Source organism: Taurulus bubalis, assembly GCF_910589615.1.
Source record: "Taurulus bubalis genome assembly, chromosome: 4".
NCBI lineage: Eukaryota > Metazoa > Chordata > Actinopteri > Perciformes > Cottidae > Taurulus > Taurulus bubalis.
The window spans coordinates 11,803,505-11,819,524 of record NC_136592.1 but is presented as its reverse complement, the minus strand read 5'-3'; the positions used below and the strand labels follow the sequence as shown (position 1 = coordinate 11,819,524).

Genomic DNA, 16,020 nt, shown 5'->3' with positions numbered 1-16,020 from the left:
CCAAACAATAGTGTTCAAAATTAAAGCAGCAGAAGCTGAGGTCTCCTGACATTTTGAATGTGGGTCAAGCCCCCAAAAGATGGATGCTACATTTCCATAGTGCTATGTGGCCACTAGTTTCAAACACAACACCTCCACTTTTAGAATCACAGAAGACATTGGAAATATCATACAATGGTGTACACAGTCAGGCTCCTTGTGTGTAAACTGAGCTTCATGTGTAAAATATGTGGAGTGCACCGTTATATATTTTGACTGAAAATCCAGTCTTTGATATGAAGGATTTAATATAATTGTACTTAGTGGCCACCGGACATAGAATACTTTGCATTAATGAGTTTGCTTTATAGTTCAGCAGGTGACTTGTTTAGTCTCCTCTGGCTCTAACAGGAAACATTAAAACAGCATATGCCAGAGAAGAGATTTGAAATATTCACACTGTGAAACACTGAAGACATGATTAGCTAATCCTACGATCAATAGAAACTTGTTTCTTGGACCACCATCATTTGGTTGGTCAAAGAGGGAAATTATATTAATATATGTATTGCATATAAAAAACTAAACTCTATGGAAACATAAAACACAGCTTTTACATCATGACACACATCAACACTAAATCAATGACCAGAGGACAGCTGGTAATATTTCAAAGTTTTATTAACGAACATAATCTCTGAGGAACAACAGCAGTTCTCGCGCTCTCTGTACATGCAACTGTAGAAAATAACAATTTAGAATTTTTACTTTTCAGTTTTAGTCTTTTTTTCCCATCCATCCTCATTTTCGGTTTCTCACGTTTTTATTTTTTTTATGTCTTTTTTTCTTTATTTTTTTGCAGGAAATCAACAACAGCTAGAGGTGAAAGTACTGGATTTCGGTTACAGCACTGACAATAGCATCAACAACCACCCTCTTAGCTGCTCCAACAATATGTACACAAATAAACTACATTGTACAAATAAAAAAATGTTACATTGTTACATCATAATCACCTGCAGCAAGCGCACACAGCTCATTGCCGTTAGAACCCCACATTCTACGCAATTTTTCAGACTAGTACAAAGAGGAGGGTGCAAAACGTCCTGGGAGGTTTTATTTACAGAGCTATGTACAGTATGTCTCTTTCACGCATTACAAGGAGGAAAATTTACACAGCGGAGACCAACTTCAACTCAAAACATACCACAGGTGTCAGAAAAAAGAAAACTAAAAAATAATAAATAGGTTGTTTCTCACCATTTAAAGAGTAGTTCTCCATGCTTTTTATTAGTCATTTTCCACTCTAAAAAAGGAACAAAGAAATAGCTACAGTCTGGGTTTGAATTAAAAAATACAATGAACAAAAACTAGAAAAAAAAGGCTTGAAATCGTGATTCTATAGAATGAAAAAATAGCAATTATGTATATTCATGTCCAGTAAGAAAAACAACAACTAACAAATCGAAAATAAACACTGAGTGAATGTGAGGAGAGTAGAGGTAATATGTTGCTGACGGAGGTGGTGTCAGATCTCTATCACCACGGCCAAGTGCTCTATATGCGTCTGAGGACTGATGCTTGTTTGTGTCTGTATCCAATTTAGCCAGAAATCACTCTTTGTTAGTTGAATATTCACACTGGAGAATCAAAGTGGGTGGATGTGTTTAGTCTATTTCTGTGTACCCATACTGAGGGAGAAATTGCCTGTCAGTTGTGTCAACCATCACCATTTCAAGCCTTTGTGGTTCAAATAAATGACTGATTACAGAAGTAAAATCAAAGGCAGGGCTTAAACCGTTAAAAAAGGTGACGCATGAAACGGGAAACACTTGATGTCTTGTAAACAATAGTGAGAGGGCGTGGTCGGTCAGGGCATAGTAACGGTATACATTCTGCTCGATAAGCAACGTGATTGACATGCCACTGGTGTTTATGCTTTATACAGGAACAAAAACCCCTAAGATTAACACAACAACATTCAAAACTACATACACTGAGATCAAAAACACACAAGGATTCTGTGAACAAAAGACACCCTTAAACCTCCTCCCCCAAAACTGTGTAGGAAACCCAACAACAAATTAAAAACAAAAAAACATGACAAACTGTGGTTTAAAAACCAAATTTCTGGCTATTTGTATCCAAATATGTAAGTCTATACCAACCAGGATGTGTGTGTATCTCTCAAAAATATCCAGGACTATACATCTAGCCACCTTGTCTGCACAGCCTCCACAACCATTGCACTGGACTAGACATACCATACACAACTATGCTGACTGACAGTGTGTAAATAACTTAAACGTTTCAGATCATATTGCCGTCAGGATACAGGAGCAGCTCTCACACAGACGGGAAGCCAGTGTTTTGGGTTGGGAAAGCCTTTCAAAGCCATGACCCACTAACAAAATAGAGAATCAATACAGGTCATCACGAATCAACATTTCAGATGGGATTTTTTAATTGAGGACAAAACAAACACGTCTATTCAGCAGTGAACTATTTCTTTCCCCTCCACTGCTCTGATTCTAAGAAGATTTAAGTATCGCAACAGTCTTCTTGGGACCGAAACAAGAACGTGCGTACGGCAAATGCCACTACCCAACGGAGTAATACGATGTAGCAACCTAACAATTACTCCCTGACACTAACCAAACCCCTTGTGGAATTAAACATTTATAAAAAATTAGAAGTCCAATGTGACTGGAGCTGAAAGCTTGGGCCTATTATGAACGAATCGACTACCAAACTGATGCAAGTGTTGTATAAGAATCCTATAAGGGGATATTTAAAAACACACGTGAAAGGCCACAAGTCTAATGCAAAGCCAATAAGGTTCTTGAGTTTTCTGACACTAGTGCCATCCAGTGGGTGACGTGGGAATAGCAATTAAAAAAGAAATAAGCTGCTCATCAATTTGGACGACGGGGCAGATAGACTGGCAAACCAATGTTAAAAGTCAGTAAAGAATGAAAGCGTTCAGTGGCTTCTACAACTCTTCAGACAAGCTGGGAGAACAGAACACGAAATAACAAGTGTTGAAAGCTCTGCGTCCTGTTTTTGTTGTTTTTTTTTTTGTTTTTTTTTTTGTTTTTTTTAGTTACAATGATGTTTTGTGATGATTAGAAATGATTTCAGTCCAATTGTTGTAAATTAAAAACATGGAAAATAAATTTGAAACCATTCTACATTAACATGATGGCTTTGCTCGTGAAATACATCTCTCTCACGTTCATCCCCACCCATATATATCTATGTGACTTTGCCCAACAATGAGTACTTTTTTTTTTTTTCACTGAACAAGGCATTTTCTTGGTTCGAATTTTTTCAGATATAATTGTGTAGTAAAGCAATTAATAATAATCCTCTCTCTATTCTTTAAATAAATCCTCAACAACTATTCTGCTACATCTGAGGGACTATGTGGTGGTTGGCCAGTGGGAGGCCGGTTTAAATCCAGAGGCGTTCTCTGTCAGCTATTGTTGAGTGTTGTGGTGATCCACACCCAGGTGAGTTACCAAAGCCCGGACTGAATCTAGAGATGGGATCATACAACTGTGCACTGGAGTCTTTCAAATACTGACAGAACCGTGTACACATTTTGGCCCATGGATATGAGGGGCGGTGGGGGGGGGGGTGGGGGAGGGAAAGTGCTGCCCAAAAGTGAACTGTACATAAAAAGATCATTTTTATTTCTTTTATGTTTTTTTCTTTACACTTAACTGAGTGATATTACAGTACATAGGTTATTTACAACTGTGCAGTAATGTGTGGCAAAATAAATTATCTAGAAGGCAGCAAGAATACATCGGTTAACGAATATAAAAACTGTACATAATTTACGGAATACAACTTTTTTTCTTTTTTCATTTTTTTTCCATTAAACTAATATTGGCTCTGTAGTGTTTCAAGTCACTTCCTCAGAAACAATGAAATGCCCAAGTAAAGAAATAGACAAAAACAATATTTCTCTCCTCCTGCCAAAAAACAATTTCTCAATAGTCTCTTTGAATCTCAACATTCGTTATGTTTGTTTCTTCAGGTTGTCCTGTGGTGTTTTTGCAGTCCATGGCGGTCTGATGCGTTTGTGTCTGGAGCAAGCAAGGTGGCTGAGGAACACTCCGGTCTGTCCTCAGAGAGCCATGCCTGTCCTCTTCCGTTTATCCAGGCCGAGAGGCTGCAGCACCAGTCTCTTCCTCTCGGACACTGGGCCCTGACACGCACGCACGCACACGCACACAAACAAACACACACACGCACACGCACACACACACACACGCACGCACACACACACGCACGCACACACACACACACACACGGCTAGCCCTCTGCTGTATTCCAGCCTTCTGCAGGCTCTGTTACACAACTGTTAAGCTAGGCCTGCCTGGTGCAGTGTGAACAGAGAGGGTGTCCTCTGGGTATATGGTCTTATAGCCCCAAAACCCTCAGCGACTGGTTCAAGCTTCCTGGTCTGTCCATCCCAGCTGTTCACCAGTGAAGATCCACATGATGCACCACTGCTCCGTTGACCTCCTCCGGGTCGGCGCTGGACCCTGTCTAGTTCTCCTGGCCCACTAGGAGCCCTGGGTCAACAGGGGAGGCTTCTCCTCTTTCCTCCCTCAGGACAGGCACCACGCTGTTGGGAGAGCTCTTCTCTGATGCCTCCTCCAAGTGGTGGCGGTGGGTCTAGCAGGGACCAAAAACGAATGCAGAAAATATATCTCTGTCCCCTGTCTCACCAAAACTGAGCATTGAGGAGTTGTGTCCCGATGACAGAGCCCGAAGCAAAAACGGTTTCTGCTTCTCACACTCTGATCAAACATAAGCATAAAAACGGAGGATGAAAGTGCAAGTTGTGTGTTTTCTTTTTCCCCAGTAAAAACAGGTTTCCTTCTTCACGGAAGGGAATCCAGAGCAAGTTTTTCATCTTTACTCTTTTTCTATAGAATATAATTTTTTCCTGTGTAAAGTCCTCTTTCAAACTTGCTAGCCCTTTCCATTCGTTCAGTTCAACGAAGTCTCTTTGAGAAGAAGTGATTCAGACACAGTTTGCTCTTAATTTGTGAGCACAAAACTGTCATGCAGGCAGCAGGACAAAGTCGTCGTTGACATCGACCATTGGCACGTAGAAGGACGGTACTTCGTTGACACAGAGGGACTTGTGCCCTGCTGGGTCCAGCTCCTGGACCTTCAACTGCCACTCCATCCTTTGCACTGCGTTCAGGGCTGCTGCCTCGTGCTGTTGCCGCATCAACAAACATGTCTAAAGGAGGAGAAGCAAAGCATTAAATCCACTTGGTGTATACACAACATCTCGGTATTGACGCCTTTAGCTGAAGACATCTTAAATCCCTGCAGAGTGTTGGTACTTACCTTCATACGGTCATATTTATCATCCACGTCCTGGATCCAGGATATGAACTGACGAGCATTGAAGCGATCTCTCACAGATTTGTTCTCATCTCCCTGAGAACATACACCAAGTTACAATGTAGATTAAGGAGTGGATTGTGAAATAATTATAAATATTATAATTGACCCGACACTTAAATGTTTATCCTGAAATATTTCCTACCTGGGTCTCTGATGGCATATTGTATACTTCAGAGTCCAACAGCATGGTGCAGGCACTGAATGGCACAGCCTGATTGGCTATTGTTCTGGCTGCTCTGCAGTGGACCCTTAAAACTTCCTGCTCACATGACACAATCAGCTTCTCCTGTGAACATAAGCAAAGGAGAAAATTAGCATTCCATTTAAAGTTGGCATTAGGCTAAGGTTAGGGGGGGGAAAAGAAATGGGTCTTGGATCAGCAAGATTTCACAGAAATCGTCGTCATCTAACTAGCGAGAGATTTAATTGATTTCTGTCTGCAACTCACTATAGTAAGAGGTATGCAGATTTCACTTGCATTTCTATTAAAACAGGCTTTGATCTTTCATTTGAAAAAAGTTCATAGTGTACAGTAGTGATGTGTCATTTTGTGTCGAGGCTTCGATGCGTGTGTCCAGTAATCCAGGTTGATTTTGGTGAAGCGCATATCGAGGCTTGTGTCGATGACGTATGTGGTGACGTTCGAAGCCTCGCGAGCCGGCCGTACCACGTGACTGATTCAGAAAATGGTTTGTGGGTTTGCCGTGCGATTTGAAATATAAGGGGCAGCGACCCTCTACCCAGCTTCATCTGTGCCTGTGAAAGGGTATTTTATAAAGCAGGCGAAAAAAGCCCAGCCCAAAAGTTCTTATTTTTATAAAAATTAATAAAATGGACACATCAACATGGGCAAGCAGAGCTGAGGCTCGAACCACAAATCCTCAGACTGGAAGACAGGTCTGTGACCCACAGTCACGTCACAACCCTCTCCCCAATTTGTTTCCAGTTTCACTTTTAACCCCGCCATTATGTCATGAAGACAGACACCATATTAATAAGTTAATAATTGATGTATTGGCGTCACAAACATCATTCATTCAATGCAAAGCTTCACACACACACCAAAGCCAGTTTTACATGTATTGTCCACTTGATGGCGCAGTAGAGCAAATGACGCTTCAGCCCATGAGCGAACCAATTGGATGGAAAGCTTCATCTCGCCATCACTAGTGTACAGTATGTCGCTGTATGTATGACAGGGTGGGCAAAGAGTGAATTCAGGATAGAGAATGTAAAGATAATGTATTCCTTACCCGTTCTATGCTGTGCTGCAACCTGAGTTTCCCTCTTATTGCCTCCTGTTGTCTGAAAAGCTCTTTCAGAGGTTCTGACAGCGATGGAGGTGGGGCAATCTAATGAGCAAACACAACATTGAGCATTATATATTGTGTTCATATTACATTATCCTGCAATTTCCCCAAGTCCCCCAAGTTTTGTTAACATTGTAGGAGGTAGGATTCCTTTTTCTAGACATAAATACTGTATGTCTCTGTAATTCCAGAATCCGACTTTCATTCCAAACTGTTATAAACCTACTCACTGCTTTGGCGATATAACGTGAGAAAGAAAGGGGTAAAGACGCCATAACTTACCACAGGGATGTGAAGCTTGCTGAGGGGCTTGCCGTCCAGCAGATAAGAGCCGGTGTAGGTCACGTATTCAGCGTAACACTGCGGGGCCTGTGGGGTGATGAAGCACAGAATCTTCCTCTTTTCCTCAATCTTCTTTCTGATCTGCAGGTACTCAAAGTATGGGTTGGAGCGGTCACTGTGGTAGGGCTCAATATCGTCCAGCTTGATGGCATTGACTACTACAGCCAAAGTCTGTTGGATCATTTCCCTGGTCTGCTGCATGGCTGTGTTTACCAGCTGGACTTGGACCTGCTGCCCAGCAGAACGTGGGAATCTCCTCTTCCGTGGGTGCTGGGTCTGAGATTCCTCTTCGTCCAAGGGGATAGGGCGGCCTTTTGTCGGCTTACTGATAACCAGTGGGGCAGAGGTCATCACAGAAGTAGGTACAGACACTGTTGGGGTTGTATTAGATGCAGTCGAGGACACAGTAATCACAGATTCGTTCTTAAGAGCTGGGAAGGAAGCTGTTGAGGTGGGTGTCGGTGCTCTAATAGGAATTGGGTTAAGGGTCACTGTCGGACTGGTCGTTACAGGGTTGGCAGTGGCAGTCAAGGTTATTATGCTGGAGGTAGGAGGGACAGCAGCAACAGAGGGATTGTTCTTGGCGCGATTGCGAGTAATCCTTTGAGGGATTTCATCCACCTTCTTGGGGATATCTACGGCGGAGACAGAGGTCAGGGTTACCAGCGTTAGCTTGGATGTGGTCTCCTGAGTGTCTGGTAGCTCCACTGTGCTGGAGAGGGTGACTGCCACTGGGAGCTGAGGAACAGGACTGCATGTAACAGATTCAACTACGGGCTCAGACATCTCCTTCGGTCTCAGCTCTGATTTGATAGCGGACACTGAATCTATCGGTAACTGCAAAGACTCAGTAAGGGAGTGGATCTGAGTGTGATGTTGCTTACTGGGATCTGGTTTCACAGATAAAAACAATATGCTGGGATCCGACTCATCAGGTTCTTCGTAAGGTCCTTTTCTTTCCAACATGTCGCCCTGTTGTTGAATTAGAGAGCGAGAGACGCTAATTGACTCGGGGTCCATCTCTTGCTGGTTGGCATGTGGTGACGGTACATCCAAGTCTTGTCCGGTAGGTTCTCCTAAACCTTGCTCAGCAGCAGGGCATGAAGTCTTTTCCAGGCTTGGTAAATCCACCTCCATTATGTCCGGGTCATCTCTCTCTATAACAGTAGGTCTAATGTGGGTCAGCACGGTCTTGTTGTGATCAACTAGTTCTGGGTCTCCAGACTCCGCTTCTTCCGACTTGTCTGGCAGTGGTAGATCAGGCAAAGAGAACGGTCCTAGGTCATCCAGTTCATCCGCATCAGCTGAGAATGGGTCTGCCCAGGGCACCACAGGCTCAGGGGCCACAGCTGGAGCCATGTGGCTTTCAGTGGTAGCACTGAAGCTGTGTGTGGTTTGCCTGCCGTCTGGTTCTTCACATGTTGACTCACTGTCTATCCGTTGACTTTCCTCTATGCTAGGCTTGTTGCAGTCCTGGAAGAAAGCCTCCAGTCTATTGGAGGATGATGAGGTGTTTAAATAGTTGGATTCCTCATCAATAGCTGTGTCAGGCCTCTCTGGAGAGGGGATGTCAGCCACAGCCTCCTTCTGTTCGTCAAAGTCCTCTGGGTCCTCTTTATGCCACCTATTCCAGGTAGCATATGGGGGTGTGACAGAGGGGGGACCAGACAAGTGCTGCATCTCACCGTCTGAATGGTATGGACTAGTTATTTTGGAGACAGCAGCCTCTATTTCTCCATACGTCCGATGGGGAGACTTGAGATCCATATCAGAGTCCCAACCCATGCTGTGATCAAAACAGTTCTCTCCATGGTTGGGTGGAGAGTGTGCTGGGGAGATCTCTTGGACCTCTGGTTCCTGTCGGTCTGGAGACTCTACAGGCCAGCTCTTCCTAAGAGGATCCTCAACTGGAGGAGAGATGGAACATACTTCCCTTGTTTGCTCCAGCTCCTCTACTGCACAGTGGTCTCCATCAACTCTCTCATCCATATCACCTTCGTCCTCAAAGTCCCCCACTTCTTCTTCTTCTTCTTCCTCCTCCTCCTCCTCCTCTTCTTCCTCCTCCTCTTCCTCCTCCTCCTCTTCTTCTTCTTCTTCCTCCTCTTCTTCTTCTTCTTCCTCCTCCTCTTCTTCTTCCTCCTCCTCTTCTTCTTCTTCTTCATCATCCTCCTCCTCCTCTTCCTGCTCTTCAGTGACAGAGGGAAGATCTGACAGAACCAGGTTAGGTTCACTGTGGTGAGGCTCAGAGATGTCATCGATGTCCAGGGGTGGCAAAGCAGCAGGAGCTGGAGTTGGTGGTGCTGCGATGTCAAAGCAGGGCTCCTGGGGCTCTGGCCTGTGAACTGGAGTAGAGGGTTTGGGCAAGAAATTGTTGTACACATTGTCAGGAAAATGTTCATTTCCCTCAACAACAGCAAGGGTTGGTGCTGCCACATCTGGAGTTGGAAGGGCTGGCTCCTGCCGAGGGGACATCATTCTGAGTGGGGAGAAATAAGGAGATGGCAGACTCTCCAGTCTATCCACAGTTGCCGATTTGTCCTCTAGAGTTTGGGAGGGTGATGACTGATCAAACTCAGCTGCTGGATCACTCTGCTGCCGGAGGAACTTGTCAGCCTCAGCCTTGAACTCATCCTCCAGGGGCCTGCGGACATCAGAAGATGCAGAGCGGCTGACAAGTGGTAGCTGGAGGTTCTTTGCAGGAGTGGGACATGTGCCCTCCTGGAAACACTGGGAGTTAGAGTACCTGCTGGGTGGACAACAGAACGGGAAAACATTAGATAATATGTCACAGAGTACAAAAGTTAAAATGATCAAAACACGAAGCCTGCAGTATGTTTGCATGTGTACATACCTTTCACCGAAGAATGGCGAGCAGGCGTTCATTGACATATTCATAGCCGATGAGTTCTGGCAGTCCAGCCCATCCAACATAATGTCAGGGTAATCCTCTGCACTACAGGACGGGGTACGTGGAGTCTGCATTACTTCCTCAAAGCTGGGGCAGGAGATGACAGATGTTGGCGTGGGAACACCAGTTGGCCTGTTTTGATCTGGCCTGGGAGAAGTGGGAAGGTTCTCCTTCATTGGTTGGCCAGCCAGCCAGTCCTTTGAGTTTTGACTGTCTGTAGACTGAAACTTCCTGCTTGGGGACATCATTTGGGCTGGGAGACCCACATCCTTCAACTTCTTCTCTTTCAGACCAGACTCCAGACTGTTGGACTTCTTTGACGATAGCTCACTGCGGTTTTTCCGTACTTCCTCTGTGGACTTGGTCTTGTCCTTGAGTTTAGGGTCTCCTGACTTGGGTCTCAGCTTCTCCATTTGCTTCATCCTTTCTTTATGTCTCTTGTGGCGCTCTTCAATCTCCTGGTCTTTTAGACTCAACATCTGACCAAAACTTGTCATTTGATAATCACCATCCACCAGCAGTTTTTCACGTGGACGATTATCTTTTCTTACTGTGTCCTTGGACTGAGTGAGCTTTTCAGTTTCATCCTTAGCCTTAGATTTACTGTGCTCTATTCTGCTGTCTTTGTCCAATGTATCCCGATTTCTGTCTTTTTTCATATCAAATTTAGGACTTTCTTCCTTTGACCTGTCTTTCAGAACAGTGACCTGTGGGCTATCTTTCAACCCTGACTTCACATCCTCTTTGGAGTGTTTAAATGAGCCATCAATGTACTTATTCTTCTCCTCCTTTATTTTTTCCTTATGTTTCTCCTTTTTCTTTTTGTCCTTTGTCCTGTCACTGATGACACCAATTGCTTTGTCCTTGTCCTTTTTGGACATCTCTTTTTCAAATTCCAATGTTTTATCAAAGTCGTCTTCGCCGTCTCCCTTACTTCCATATGGGAATGTGTAAGGGTCTGCCTCCAGAGGCATGGGCTCTTTATCAAAAGGTAGACTCTCTCTGCGGCTGTAGGACTCTCTGATCTCCTCCGTCTTGTCACGTTTGTCTCCTTTGTCCTTCTTGACCTTTTCTTTCTCCTTGTCGTGGCTTTTCTTGGACGAGGATGAAGAGGAATGCCGGTGCCTCTCTTTCTCTCTGAACTTGTCTTGAGGTGTGGATATGGACAGGGAGTCTCTCCTATCCTCAGTCACATCAGTCAGGCTGATGGCGTCATAGTAAGTAGTGAGGACTGGCTCATGACCTCGGTCAGTGAAACTGTCTGAAGAGATTTCACTGTTCTTGTCATTGGAGTCATCCTTGTAGTCGTTCATGGCTTCTTCCTCCAATTTTTCTAAGAGGGACTTTTCGTTCTCACCACTGCCTTTTGAGGGTTTTCTTTCCTTAGAATGCTCGAGCTTGTCTTTATGTTTGCTCTTTGTCTTTTCCTCACTGGTGTCCCTTTTGTCCAACAGCTTCTGCTTATTTTTTTTCTCCTGATTTGAGTCCACTGACATTCTGTCTTTTCTTTCCTTGTGCTTCACTTCAACAGAATCTTTCTTGTCTTTGTTGTGTTTCTCTAGAGAGCCCTTTCTTTCTTTACCTGTGTCAAATGTGGCCTTTTCTTTCTTCTTTTCTTTGTGTTCTTTGTCCTTGGCCTTTTCTGTGTTATGTTTAGCCTCTGCAGAAGATTTTCTTATTTTTTCTGATGGGAAATGATCCAGCTCATCCTGATCAGGTGTTAAGTCTTTTCTGATGGAGTCGGACACAAGTGCAACACCCCCATTGTAGCTGTCCTCATCATCATCACTTTCATCAGTGAAGATGTCAGCTATCTTGTACCACGTTTTCTCACGGATTTTCTCAGGTTTTCTTTCCTCTTTCTTTACCTCCAAAAAATCCTTCTCCCTCTCAGCATGTTTGTCTTGAGAGGCCTTTTCTTTCTTGTCCTTGGTCTGTTCTAAAGACATCTTTCGATCTTTGTCTTTGCCATGACACTCTTTGTGTTTTTCTTTGACTCCCTCCTTCTTGTCTTTGGTGCCCCTGTCTGGATCCTTTTCCTTGACAGTTGTTTTTTCTGCAGAGCTTTTCTCGCTCTTATCTTTCTCCTGATCAGCTCCTCTGTCTTTTGTTTTCTCTTTGTGCTTGTCAGCTTTTGTCTTTTCTCGCTTTTCCATTCCCTCGCCCTTCTTTTCTTTCTCCTTTCCAGAGTGATTTCTTTCTCTGATATCACAAGATTTACCGACAGCGTCAATATCTTTGAAGAAAGTATCATTGCCATATTCATCTCTTAAAGTTTCCTGCTTGATTTTTACGTCTTTTCGTTCCTTCATGAAGTCATATGAGTCTTTGCGGTCTCGACTGTTGTCTAAAGAGTCCTTGTCTTTTTTGTCTTTGACTGTGTCTGTGGACTCTTTCCGCTTCTTTTCTTTTTCAACTGAGTGACTGGAGTTTACTTTCTGTTTTTCTGACCAGTCCTTTTTCTTTTCATTCGTCTTTTCTGAGGAGTCTTTGTCTTTCTTCTTAGAAGGGGCTTCTTTCTCTGATCTTTTTTCATTGTGATCCAATTTCTTGTCCTTGACTTTATTTTCTTTCCTCCTCGTCTCTTCCTTAACGGTCTCAACAATTAGTTTAACAGCGTTGTTGGCTTTGAATTCCTTGTACTCCTTGACAGGAGCATCCCAACTGTCATCTCCATAAAGGGAGGAGTCAGAGGACATCTCTGAGCCCCATCTGTCGTGATGGTCATCCGAGGCACTGAGCTTTGTGTCCTCCAAGTTGAGGAAGCGGTTGTTAACGTCATAACCTTCGTACTCAGACTCTTCCTTCTGTGCTTTGTCTTTTTTACATTTGTCTTTCTCCTCCTTGGTGTTTTTCTCCTTGTCCACCTTCAGATGTTTTTCCTCTTTCTGCTCACCTTTCCTGTCTGCCTTTGAGGAGGACTTGTCCTTGGACTTTTTCTTTTTCTCCTCTTTGTGAGCCTTTTGTTTATCCTCCTTCGGCTTCTCCTTCTCCTTGACATTTCTTTCCTTGTCGGGTTTTAAAGGCTTCTCCCTCTCTTCCTTATTTGTCTTATCCTTGGTGGAGTCCTTTGTTTTCTTATTTTTCTCCTCTTTTGCTGTTCTGTGCACGTCTTTTCCAGATGACCAATCCTTATCCTCAGACTTGCTTTTCGAAAGCCTATCCTCTTTTTTTGAATGGTCCTTATCGTGTTTGGATAACTTGACCTTGCTCTCAGCTGGCGACTCTGCCTCAACAATTAGGGATTTCTGCCTTGAATCATCAAAATCAAAAGAATAGCTCTTGACAAATTTCTCATTCATATCTTGATTGAGAACTAGACTAGGAGCTTTGTCCTTTTCTTTATTTTTGTGCTTGTGCTTCACTTTATGCTTTTTCAGCACCTTGCCATCAACGTCGGTTTTGGAGACCGCACTGTCTGCGTTGGAGTTTTTGTAGAGCTCAGAATTCTTCTTGTCTACTGTGCTACTGTGCACATTGTTAGTCTTCTTTTTGTTCTCCTGCGCTTTCCTCTTCACTTGTTTTATCGACTCGACACTGGAATCAGCGGAGGAGTAGTCAGACTCACTGGACAGTCTTGTTCTGACTGAATCTGAGAGAGAACTGACATCGGACCACGTCGGCGATGACACAGTCTTCCAGCCATCTGTCCTCCACTGCTTTGGATGCTGTTCTGCTAATGATGGTACTTGTTTCTGAGAGTTTGAGTTTCCATGGGAAGATGAGGAGGATGCGTTAAAGCCAGGAGAGTCTTTCAGACTTGTTGCAGAAGAGTCCTTTATACTGTTTGAGCCCTTATCATCCTCACTCTCCATATCTCCACAATCAGAGTCAGATGTACAGAACTTGTCATTGACTTTACCAAACCTCACTTCTTTACTGACATTGTTTTTACTCTCTTTCTTCCGTTTCTTTTTGACTTTATTCTTGTCCTTTTGCTGTTTAGAGCTCATGGTGCCAGAGTCTTTAGTCTTAGTATTTGTTTGCTGGGCTTGTTGCCGCGGCGTAGGCGCTGGCGTGAAACACGTTCTATCATCCTCGTCCGAACTGTTACTGTCAGAGATGATCCGCCTGACAGCTTTCTTTGGTGTGAGCAAGTTGCTTTTGGAATAGGTTTTGACGTCCGTCTTGGATACGGCGGTGAGGCTGGTGGCCTTGGGGACCGGGACCGGCTCCTTACGGAAGTCTTTTTTCAAGAGGTGTTTATCATCCACAGGAGGAACACGTTCCTCCTCATCATCCTCATCAAATTCATATTCGTCTTTCACGGGTGTGGCAGCAGATTTAGGAGGGTCTATGGCTTTCCCTTTCAACTTCAACTTCTCAAACTCTGAGTCCGTGTTATTGCCATCGACAGAGCTGGATGGGGCAAATGAGGGAGCATCTTCCTCCTCTGAAGATTCTGTGGAGAAAAAAAAAAAAGGCAGGATCAAAACACAATATCATTTAACAATAACAGCCTCATGATTTATACTAAGAGACTCTGAGATTTCATCATAAATACCTGATGAACTTTCTTCACTTGAGGTGTACGTGCCTTTCCCCAGCAATAGATTCAGCATAGTTGGAGAGTTGGCAACCTTCAATGCCGTTTCCCCTCTCCTGTTGCTTTGACGTGGGTCCCCTCCATACCGTAAAAGTAGCTTAACCACCTGAAACAAATAAGATAACATATTTAATAATACAAATCATAATTTAAAAGGTGATACGACCAAGTTCTCTTATGGTTCAGACTTTAAAGAGGTCAAAGGTTACAAAATGAATGTACCACTAGCTTCATAAATAAGCTCGACAGACAGTCAGGGTAATAATCTCTTATGCAGTCTCATAATTACAGCATCTAATGTTTTGCATTCTGAATTTAGAAATGTTATTTTGTTCTTTGCCGATAATGTGTGTATTTAGACACAAACTTCTTTTTTTTTACCTTGAAATGTCCATTGTTGGATGCATCGTGTAGAGGGGTGTCATCATCCAGACCCTTTGTGTTGACCTCTGCTCCGGCTGCCAGCAGCTGCTTGGCCACATCATAATACCCTCTGTTGCACGCCTCATGCAATGCAGTCCAGCCTAAACAGGAGAACAAATTATTGTGTGAGAGGTGTATTGAACATACAAATTAATATACATGGCTGCCTGCACAAAGTACAGGGCAGTCTATACAAAAAGCCTCTCACCTGCAAAGTCTTTTACATTCACATCAGCTCCCTCGCTGATGAGCTCCTTGATGCGGCGTACCTCTCCACGGATTGCTGCTCTGTGCAGCCGAGTCTCTCCTCTCTCATTCCGTTTATTCACTTTGTCTTTGGTTTTAGATGCAGAGTTTGGCGTTCCCTTCTGACCCATACTGGACTGTGACTGATGCTTTGGTGTTGTGTCTGTAAGTAGGAGAAGGACACACACTTCAACACCCAGACAATTTTTTTTACTAATTAGTTTTCATCATCGTTTCTATTTAGTCTAACCATTTTACCACTAATACTATGAATACTGTTTTGTTTTGACTGCTTACAGCCAGAAGGGGGCAATCTTACTCTAGCAGTCAGCAGCAGAGTACTTGGACCTACTTCACTTGAGTTCATTTCGTCACATTTACAAGATTAAATCCAAGCCATAATCACATTTAGCTAAAAAACACACTTACTTAATCTATGCCCATGCCTTCAGGCATGCAACAAAGGAATACACAAATAAATGTGGTTTAGCATTGGTCCTCACCAATCTTAATTGTCTTTTCTAAATTATCTCAACAGTAAAAGAAATAGGCACAATGTTGCAAAAGTAACGCTATATCTAATACATTGGTGTGCAAATTACTTTGTCTACCAATAATAAATATACCAATTGACAGGACATTAGGAGGAAGTAAATATTATGAATAATAATCTAACAGAAGATATGACAACAGATAACAAATCAACAAAACCAGAAGACTTGCAGGTCTTTTACATTTGGAAGTCTGTTATGATTTGGCTCAGATGCTGAGATTGCACATTTAGTTCCAGATTAACACAATACCAACAGTAGAGTTGGTTTCATTTCCTC

General features: G+C 43.3%; 1 protein-coding gene across 2 annotated transcripts in view; it reads right to left on the bottom strand.

The window, feature by feature from the left end:
* Positions 1 to 5,022: 5,022 nt before the first annotated feature.
* The window catches only part of ankrd11 (ankyrin repeat domain 11), a 101,160-nt gene continuing 90,162 nt past the window's right edge, over positions 5,023 to 16,020 (bottom strand). Inside the window, exons 6-14 of one of the 2 annotated variants that reach the window (XM_079217075.1) lie at positions 15,153 to 15,353; positions 14,903 to 15,045; positions 14,480 to 14,627; positions 9,919 to 14,377; positions 7,008 to 9,813; positions 6,669 to 6,767; positions 5,558 to 5,701; positions 5,356 to 5,448; positions 5,023 to 5,245 (exon numbers count right to left, since the gene is read on the bottom strand). In XM_079217075.1, coding sequence (XP_079073201.1) covers positions 5,060 to 5,245; positions 5,356 to 5,448; positions 5,558 to 5,701; positions 6,669 to 6,767; positions 7,008 to 9,813; positions 9,919 to 14,377; positions 14,480 to 14,627; positions 14,903 to 15,045; positions 15,153 to 15,353 — 8,279 coding nt within the window. In that variant the 3' untranslated portion in view covers positions 5,023 to 5,059. The remainder of the gene's footprint in view (positions 5,246 to 5,355; positions 5,449 to 5,557; positions 5,702 to 6,668; positions 6,768 to 7,007; positions 9,814 to 9,918; positions 14,378 to 14,479; positions 14,628 to 14,902; positions 15,046 to 15,152; positions 15,354 to 16,020) is intronic. The other variant, XM_079217076.1, reaches the window with a different exon arrangement.